Source organism: Myxocyprinus asiaticus, chromosome 24, assembly GCF_019703515.2.
Source record: "Myxocyprinus asiaticus isolate MX2 ecotype Aquarium Trade chromosome 24, UBuf_Myxa_2, whole genome shotgun sequence".
NCBI classification, from domain to species: Eukaryota; Metazoa; Chordata; class Actinopteri; order Cypriniformes; family Catostomidae; genus Myxocyprinus; species Myxocyprinus asiaticus.
In genome coordinates this window covers 41,600,050-41,610,370 of record NC_059367.1, presented here as the reverse complement: position 1 = coordinate 41,610,370, position 10,321 = coordinate 41,600,050, and the positions used below count along the sequence as shown (strand labels likewise).

General features: G+C 37.4%; 1 protein-coding gene across 5 annotated transcripts in view; it reads right to left on the bottom strand.

Annotated features, from left to right (window-relative positions):
• LOC127415189 (peptidyl-prolyl cis-trans isomerase H) overlaps window positions 1-9,902 on the bottom strand; it is a 36,369-nt gene extending 26,467 nt beyond the window's left edge. For 2 of the 5 annotated variants that reach the window (XM_051653823.1, XM_051653824.1), the window contains exon 1: window positions 9,710-9,901. In XM_051653823.1, the coding sequence (XP_051509783.1) occupies window positions 9,710-9,775 (66 nt within the window). In that variant the 5' untranslated portion in view covers window positions 9,776-9,901. Of the gene's footprint in view, window positions 1-9,029; window positions 9,067-9,709 lie in introns of all 5 variants that reach the window. The other 3 variants (XM_051653827.1, XM_051653826.1, XM_051653825.1) reach the window with 3 other exon arrangements.
• Between the last annotated feature and the right edge of the window lie 419 nt (window positions 9,903-10,321).

Sequence of the window (10,321 nt, the reverse complement as noted above, 5' to 3'; positions counted from 1 at the left end):
ATAACAGAATGCTCACTGCCCAGCTATAAGAAACAAAATGAATGGTATTGTGACACTACTTGATATTAGGGATGGGCATTCATCAATAATTTGGTATTAGAATATTTAAGCTCATATTATTTAAATGAAGGTAATTAATGAGAAAGAGACTTTGTAAAATAATATTTTTAGTAATAAAGGTTGCGTCACCATTTAAAAAAAAAAAAAAAACAAGCTTCTAATTATATCCAAAACAAGCTTATATTATGTCCTGTTTTTTTTTTTTTGTGTGTGTGTGTGTGTGTGTTTTTTTTTAAACATTTAAACAAGCAATGCGTGAAAACAAAAAAGTAAGTAAGCCAGATCGCAATAACCTGCTTTTTGATGTCCTTCTAAACTTACTTACAGAACGGTTTGCTCATCAAATGTGATCAACTTATGTCCACACTCAACAGCGCCACCCAGTGCATTCTGTTATAACTGCCAGTTTTAGTTTGTGTGTTCAGGATTTAACATGCAACTCGGCCGGCAAAGCAAAACTTAGCTTAGCGAATAATTATTGCAGAACGAATACTCGAGTATTCGACTATTCGTGAACATCTCTACTTGTTATGTGATACCTTGCTGGTATAGTATCGTAAAACATTATAATGGTATTGTGACAAACCTAATCTACGCACTGTTACACAGTGCAGGTGTAAGCCACTTTCACAACAATTTAACTGTGCTAAACAAATAACAGGGAAAAATAACAGAATGGTCTTCTATATCGCAATTGCTGAAATGATGACAGGAAACATCTGTGTCATTGTTACAAAAAAATAAAGCTGTTGAGGATCTAGTGACCTAAAGGATTTGCATCTGGATTTCTGAGTTGGCCTACAGTGGCTCACATTTGTTTGAACTTAGAGGGACAGCCTAGTTCAAACAAGAATGAAAATTTGTAACTTCCTTCTGTCATTATTTACTGACCCTCATGTCGTTCAAAACCTGCATGATGTTCTTTCTTACGTGGAACAGAAAAGGAGATGTTAGCAGAATGTTACGTTCCCGATATACTTCCAGAGAAGTCCTTCTTCTTTCTTCATTAAGGGGTAAAAAGAAGTTCTAAACAGCTGAGCAATGGTATATTATTTGTGAACATTCAGACACCGGCCACACTGCTGTGGAAGGTGTTAAGAACAGCATTTCAATATGAGGACGCTACATGTAAAACCTTAAAAATGTGTTATCAATGACTTTATGCCTCATTCTATGAGTAGAATTCACATGAGGGCAGTAAAAGATGCTGTTTTAACCACTTGATGATGATTTAAAGTAATATATTTGCAGTAGAAAATGTTTTATTTGTCTTGTTTACATTGTGAATTCATGACGCAAAAGCGGTAATATGCTAAACGCGGCTATAATATGCACCGATTACACTCTGTTATTGTAATTTATGATTACACTGATACTACTGCAAAGATGGATGTATAAAAGAGTGTTAATGTTCAGAATACAGACAAAAGAATGGTGATAGAGGCATATCTTTCTTTGGGCAGATTTGTGAATGGCTTTCGAGGCAAATGGCACATGAGTGAATGTGCAGTTGAGAGTATTTGAGTAGATTTGATTCCTTTTTTAGAATAACTAATAAAAAACCAAACAAAAAAATTGCATGACATGGTCTTGGAAAATGTCTCTATGTGAATTGTTGTACAGATGTAGGTACATTTGTACCAGTGTGTTCATGTTGAATACTGACTGAATAACGTAAACAAAGTAGTAGGTGGAGCTTCAGGTCACCCCTTCCAATAATGTGGACCAATGGCAGTAAGAAGGTGTTTAGCAGCGGTTAGAAGTTTTTCTAAAAGTTCGCCCAGGCGAGCTGTTACAAACAACCGAAATGAACACAAAAATGCCTTCTTTTTAGCCAGATATTGTTCTAAATGACGTCATACCCATCCATTCTTCGATTTCGTATAAAGGATATTGGGGCCTTTAGGGACTGACAGCCTCAGTCACCGTTCACTTTCACTGTATGGGAAAGAGCAGCATCAGTGCCAGCCCTGCCTATTAAGCGACATATGTGGCTGCATAGGTCCCTTGCGGCCACCAGGGGCCCCCCCACAACGGTTCAGTATAGCCAAATAAGTATTTGCAATAAGTGTAAATAGCACTGGGCACACAGCCTGGCTATATGCACACCAATAGACCGATGAAACCTATCAAAACTATAAAAATTTTTTGAAGATGCTTTGCTTTCAAGAAAAGACATGCAGAGATAAGTATGTGAATTTGATCTTCCTTGGCCAAAGATTTGATGTGTTGACATTAGTAAGACAGCTGGTTATTTTGTATGGGCGAACCAGGGTTCCAGTCCACCTTTTGCCAATTTCACTATTCTCCCCTAATTGTTCCATGTAAGCAAAGACAGACAGTGGCTGTACATGCCATCGGAAATTCATTTATTTAAAATAAAAATGAACACAAAAGGTGTAAAAATGTCTAAGGGGAGTGTGATATCACTGAAAGTAAATGCGGCGTTCTCGTTGTGATCTGGGGGCTCACTAGGTTGGGCAGTGCAGAGAAGGGGCTGAAGGGCACACGCACGCCTTTCCTGGTTTGAAACACATGGTTGGCGGCTTTTTCAGCAGCTCGGCATCTCACAGGCCGGCAGAAAGCGAGGGTCATGACGGCGACTCTGTTTCCCGTTTACTGGACCTGAAGAGACCGCTCTAAAGCCACGATCGGCATTTAAAGACAGCAGTGACAAGGAATCATTATGTGACACAACAGGTACGTTTCTTCCCACTGCCAGCGATGTAGTTAAAATTATAGTTCACCCAAAAATGAAAATTCTCTCATTATTCCATCCCAGATGTGTATGGCTGTCTTTCTTCAGCAGAACACAAATTAAGATTTTTAGAAGACAGAGCTCTGTCAGGTCCTTATAATGGAAGTGCATGGGTGCCAGCACTTTGACGGTCTAAAAGTCATATTTAGGCAGCAATAAAAGTAATCCATGCGGCTCCAGTCGATCAATGCATGTCTTCTGAAGTGAATCGGTAGGTTTATGTAAGAAACAAGTTGATAATTAAAACGTTTTTAACTTTAAATCCATCCAGGGCTCTGATGCTGTTTGAAATGGCCGAACTCTCGTGTAACGTTCGTTCTTCTGTTGTAAATAAGCACCGCTTCCGAATTCTTGTGTGAACTCACCGACGTCCTTACGTCACGCGACAGCTACGTGATGCATCAGCTGCTGGAAGGAAGAAAATTTTGAAAATCTGCTTAGGACCTCCAAAATGCTAGGGATGGCCCTGAGCAGCATCAACATTCTTAAAAATGTATTCGTGTGTTCCACAGAAGAAAGTGAAGTCGTACAGGTTCGGAAACCAGTTTTGTATGTTGTTTTACTAATAAAACAATTACTATGAATATGCCATTGTAATAAACAGTCTTTGCTCACTCCTGCCAACATTTAGCATGCTAACTCATGCTATTGCTAGCTATTAGTTAACTGGAAGAGATTCAAGTTATTTTGACATGAACAATTCTATTATGGTTACTCAATTCAATTAAATTCCTGCTAAAAATGTTTGAGTAGAACATGTGTTAAATTAAAATTAAGAAAAACAATTTCAAACGTGTGAAAACAATGCAGGCAGTTGAATTAAGTGTGTGTCTGGCTCAAATCAAAAACATACTAGATGTCATGTTTCACCGAAAAACCAAAGAAATAAGAAATTATATTTTGCTTGAAGAAAGCAAATCCTATATTAAGAGCATTCACACACATGCTCTCCAACATATTCATTACTGTAATGTGAAAAAACAGTGATATATTTTTAAAATTGCCAAAAAAATAAAAGTTGGACTGGGGCGGAGGGAGCATTGTGCATTGCTTAAAACGTCATGACAACAAGGTAAAAAGTCTTAACCTCTTTCAACACGTGTTCTTATTGTACTGACTAAACCCCCAGCGTGATATATTTAATGCATGCTATTTTAAAAAAAAAATTTCACCTTACACTTCATGACATACATACTGGGGGACAGATTGTACATTACGATCAGCCACAACATTAAAACCACCTGCCTAATATTGTATAGGTCCCTCTCGTGCCGCCAAAACTGCGCCAACCCGCATCTCAGAATAGCATTCTGAGATGATATTCTTCTCACCACATTTGTACAAAGCAGTTATCTGAGTTACCGTAGACTTTGTCAGTTCAAACCAGTCGGCCATTCTCTGTTGACCTCTCTCATTAACAAGACATTTCCATCCACAGAACTGCTCCTCACAGGATGATTTTTGTTTTTGGCACCATTCTGAGTAAATTCTAGAGACTGTTGTGTGTGAAACTCCCAGGAGATCACAGTTACAGAAATACTCAAACCAGCCCATCTGACACTAACAATCATGCCACGCTCCAAATCAATGAGATCACATTTTTTCCCCATTCTGATGGTTGATGTAAACATTAACTGAAGCTCCTGACCTGAATCTGCATGATTTTATGCACTGCAGCCACATGATTGTCTGATTAGATGCAGGTTGGCGCTGTTTTGGCAGCACGAGGGGGACTTACACAATATTAGACAGGTGGTTTAATGTTGTGGCTGATCGGTGTACAATGTGATTTTAAGATGTTTATAATGGTTGATTATGATAGATAAGATGCGATTGTCCACGTGATTACCAGTATATGTGCCGATGTTTACACTGCAATGCTGTATGGGATTCTGAGTTCTTCAAGCATAGAAAAAAAAATAGCCATTCCACTTGTTGCCCTTGGAAGTGATAAGTATGAGGGACAGATGAAATGGGAAAAGGCTCAAATGGACTAACTAGGCCTGGTTTATACATCTTCGACCAATCACGTTTTGTTTTAGAATCAGGGCTGATTCAAGCTGTCTTTTCAACATGGTCTCTTAACAAGTAAAGAACTTCAAAACTTTAAAAGAAGCAGATGCAATCTGTGGAATAAATCACACTGCGACTTAAGGTTTGTATAATTTTCTCTCATTTCTAAACATATGCTAAATGTTGAAAGTTGCAAACAGCTCATTTTTATCATGAAAGTCCTGATAATTAGCTTTCTAGCTAGGTGTGTTGTTTGGTGTTCCAGGGATCATTTATCAGAGTCTGCTATTTTAATCTTAACTAAGTTTCTAGACTGAAACTCCTGGCTATATAATGGGAAATATATGTTTGTGTCAACTAAACCTTGATTCTTAATGTTACATGTCAGATCCAAACACTGCAGAAGAACAGCAGCAAAGCTAGTGCCTTAAAATAACATGAATCATATCAGATTATGAGCTGAGAAGCACATACCGTACATTAATGCCCTATATTAGAGTTTGTGCGAGATCTGCTATGGTGAAAAATATTTGTCACATTATTCATGTTGATGTATTTATAAAGCACATTTTGTTCAATATGGTAATATTTATTTCAAGAGCATAAATTGTTCAGCACTTTTGCATTAGTGTTGTTAGGAGACTAGTTCAATGAATTCTCTTAATGGAATAATATTTCATGTTCAGACAATGATATTTGACTCATTGATGCATCTTTTTTAGATGTTTCTTCTGTGTAATGCCCATAATGCAGGTTTGGAACAACATGAAGAAAAGTAAATGACAATTTGACATTTAGATGATATATCTATTCAGTATATTGTTTTATTCACTTTTATCAAGGCATTTTAGGTAAATTATTTTTAGAGAGCAAAAGTATTTTGAGCAATTCTGTTGGCTAAAGAGATTTATTTATTTTGGTGAAAATTATCATGTTTTACAAATATTTGACAGATTTTTGTGCAAAAAACTTTATAAGCTAACCTCAAGGAACATTTTAAAAAGAATTTCATGACCCCTTTAAAAAAACGTGATCAGAATACAATCTTTTCTTACTAAGCACTCTGGCTTCCACGCCTTTCTGCTTCTTCGCCCGTTGGCCAGATTATAGCAACAAGTAAACTGGTAAACATTTAAAAATCTTAACAACCAGTTTATACAGTATATAAACTTGAAAGTTTATACCAAACTTATTTACTACACTACACTTTATATGGTATATTTAGTAATCCTCTTTCTCAGAAGGTATCGTTCTAAGACATCGAAATCGGATCAGGAGAGAAAAAGTGGCATCGGCACATCCCCATTTAAAAGAACAATCACAAAATGTCATTTATAAGCACCACTTTTACTGCTGCCCCAAGTATTACACTTCAGCATGTAACTTGTCCTGCACCATTTGTGCTACTACTGATATGAATGATACTTGCAGCTTGTTGAGGAAAGGTGTGCTGTTACTTCAGAGTAATGGCTTGCAGTTATCAAGGAGAAACCCAATCCATAGGCTCTTTTGACAAGTGACCTAACCACCACTAAGGACACCCTAACAACCTAACAGCAAGACCCTGGCAACCAACCAGAACACTTAACATTGTGGTGGTGAGTTTTAAACGGACAAGCACCACTCAGATTTTCTTCAGAAATATTGTTATTTTGTATCAGGGTATCAAGCCTACAGAATACAAGAATTGTGTGCATTCAACACAAAATGTTCCTATGATATATACAGTTGAAGCCAGAAGTTTACATACACTTAGGCTGAAGTCATTAAAACTCATTTTTAACAACTCTACAGATTTCATATTAGCAAACAATAGTTTTGGCAAGTCGTTTAGGACATCTATTTTGTGCATGACACAAGTAATTTTTCCAACAATTGTTTACAGACAGATTGTTTAACTTTTAATTGACTATATCACAATTCCAGTGGGTCAGAAGTTTACATACACTTAGTTAACTGTGCCTTTAGGCTGCTTGGAAAATTCCAGAAAATAATGTCAAACCTTTAGACAATTAGCCAATTATCTTCTGATAGGAGGTGTACTGAATTGGAAGTGTACCTGTGGATGTATTTTAAGGCCTACCTTCAAACTCAGTGCCTCTTTGCTTGACACCATGGGAAAATCAAAAGAAATCAGCCAAGACCTCAGAAAAAAAATTTGGACCTCCACAAGTCTGGTTCATCCTTTGGAGCAATTTCCAAACACCTGAAGGTACCACGTTCATCTGTACAAACAATAGTACGCAAGTATAAACACCATGGGACCACGCAGCCATCATACCGCTCAGGAAGGAGACTCATTCTGTCTCCTTGAGATGAACGTAGTTTGGTTTGAAAAGTGCAAATCAATCCCAGAACAACAGCAAAGGACCTTTGTAAGTAAAGTATCTATATCCACAGTAAAACAAGTCCTATATCGACATAACCTGAAAGGCTGCTCAGCAAGGAAGAAGCCACTGCTCCAAAACAACCATAAAAAAGCCAGACTACAATTTGCAAGTGCACATGGTGACAAAGATCTTACTTTTTGGAGAAACGTCCTCTGGTCTGATGAAACAAACATTGAACTGTTTGGCCATAATAACCATCGCTATGTTTGGAGGAAAAAGGGTAAGGCTTGCAAGCCGAAGAACACCATCCCAACCGTGAAGCATGGGGGTGGCAGCATCATATTGTGGTAGTGCTTTGCTGCAGGAGGGACTGGTGCACTTCACAAAATAGATGGCATCATGAGGAAGGAAAATGATGTGGATTTATTGAAGCAACATCTCAAGACAGGAAGTAAAGCTCGGTCACAAATGGGTCTTCCAAATGGACAATGAGCCCAAGCATACCTCCAAAGTTGTGGCAAAATAGCTTAAGGACAACAAAGTCAAGGTATTGGAGTGGCAACCATAAAGCCCTGACCTCAATCCGATAGAAAATTTGTGGGCAGAACTGAAAAAGCGTGTGCGAGCAAGGAGGCCTACAAACCTGACTAAGTGACACCAGTTCTGTCTGGAGGAATGGGCCAAAATTCCAGCAACTTATTGTGAGAAGCTTGTGGAAGGATACCCAAAACAAAAGTTAAACAATTTAAAGGCAATGCTACCAAATACTAACAAAGTGTATGTAAACTTCTGACCCACTGGGAATGTGATGAAAGAAATAAAAGCTGAAATAAATAATTCTCTCTACTATTATTCTGACATTTCACATTCTTAAAATAAAGTAGTGATCTTAACTGACCTAAGACAGGGAATGTTTTCTATGATTAAATGTCAGGAATTGTGAAAAACTGAGTTTAAATGTATTTGACTAAAGTGTATGTAAACTTCTGACTTAAGCTGTATGCCAACTATATCTTAGATCGTTTTACAGAACAAACCTGATTCACAGTCATATTCATTTAAGCATAGGCCTACTTCTCTGAAAGATTTCATATTTCAGCTCAAACACAAAGCTGAGATAATCGACTAAACGCTGCTGTTCTACCCATTCTGTACAGTGTGACAGGAGTCATATCTTTGATATGAACAGTGTCTTTGGGTTAAACCTCATAATCCTAAATGTGGCCCCATGCCCCTTTTAAGATTAATGTTCCAGTTCAATACAAGTTAAGTTCAATCGTCAGTATTTGTGGCGTTGATTACTACAGAACATTTAGTAAGGTGTACTCATCCCTGGTAATATAAATGTATATATATATAGCCACAATACATACAAATTATACATGTTAACAGGATTTTAGAGTTATAAAATCGCTTACTGGATTACAATGTTTACTGGAGTTACGTTGTCATGACAATGAAGTTGGATATAACTTTACACAGGTAAGGTTAGTAATGGATTTTGTCACTAAAATCATGTAAACATGTGTAATGTTTACTTCTTGTGGCTATACTTTTGAAAACAGTGTGTATTTTAATGTTTATGGAATGGCCTTTTTTACTTTCATTGTAAGTGCCTTACGGTTACTGAATTTATTTTATTTTTTTATGCCATAAATGCTGTCAATTGAGCTTAACTTGTATTGAACCCCTTTAATAGTTCAAAAGACACTTAAAATTTAAATATCTGACTGATAGGCCCACTTGAGTCATGACCTTTACTAAAATTTACAAGAACTATTTATAAAAAAAGATTTAAACTTACATGTGAGAACATGCTTAAAGGGATAGTTCACCCAAAAATGAAAATTCTCTCATCATTTACTCACCCTCATCCTATCCCAGATGTGTATGACTTTCTTTCTTCTGCAGAACACAAACAAACATTTTTAGAAGAATATTTTCGCTCAAGCTCAAAAAAAAAAAAAAAATCACAAAGGCAGAATAAAAGTAATCCATCCGACTCCAGATGCAATCACTTTGGGTGAGAAATTTCATTTTGAGTGAACTATCCCTTTAAGAAGTCCTGCATGAAAATGTTACATAATTTCTGTTGAGGGTTTCAGAGACCCCAGATGTAAAACATTATTATTATTATTATTATTATTATTATTAATAATAATAATAATAATAATAGTTATTATTTTTATAATTATTTGATACTGAAAGAAACCTGGAATACTGAATCACTACAGGTGGGTTCAGATCCGCTTATTCTGATTTTATGCTTCAGACTCACTCTGACTGATTTGGAATGTGTCAAAACATAGTGAGCTGACTACCTAGACAGCATTTTCGGCCACTAACGCGTGCGACAGTTCTGGGCATCATAAACGCGACGTGCAGTATTTCGGTTATTATGACAGCGCACTCTGCACGCGTCTGTGATCCCCAGATTCAGAATGTGGTTTGTGTATGTAGCTCAGTAGGTTTTTAAACAGCCTCTGTGTGATGTAGTGTCAGTTAGCTGATGTGCTAATGAGAAACAGCAGTGGGATTTGTAACTTACTTGCCCTCCTATGGTGACGTCGAAAAACACTATCGGGTTATTGGGGTTTGAAGGCTGAACGTTCATGGCTGTTCTCGGTCTTCTATAAATCCAGACAGCAGAAATGTGAACCGTTAATGTTATCCAACAAACACACCATGAATTTGATAGGAACGATTCGAAAAGGTCCACCCATGACGTCACTACGGCAGACGATATTTTTCTGTATTTGACGTTTTCTGTTATTGGAGACCTTTGTAAAATAAAACACATATAGTCGTTTAAGTGTGTTCATTCCAGTGTTTTTATTTGATATACAAATGGAAATACTCTTCGGCTATTTCTATGCAGTTGTTATTTTGAGATGTATGTTGAGGTAATCAGAAACCATCTGTGATTGGTCCATACTACGCAGCGCTGAGAAAAGTCACAGATGCCACATGCACGCTTCAGCGGCTACATCTGAATTATGACAGGGGGCCTGTCCCAATACCCCCACTTGCGGTTTTGGGCTTGCATACTTACCCACTTATCTTACGTATTTCCGGTGTTTGGCCACTAGTGTGCAAGTAGACGTGAAGACCGAGAGTGTGTGGATGACTTAAAGATGTTGGTGCAGGTTGTGACAGCTGT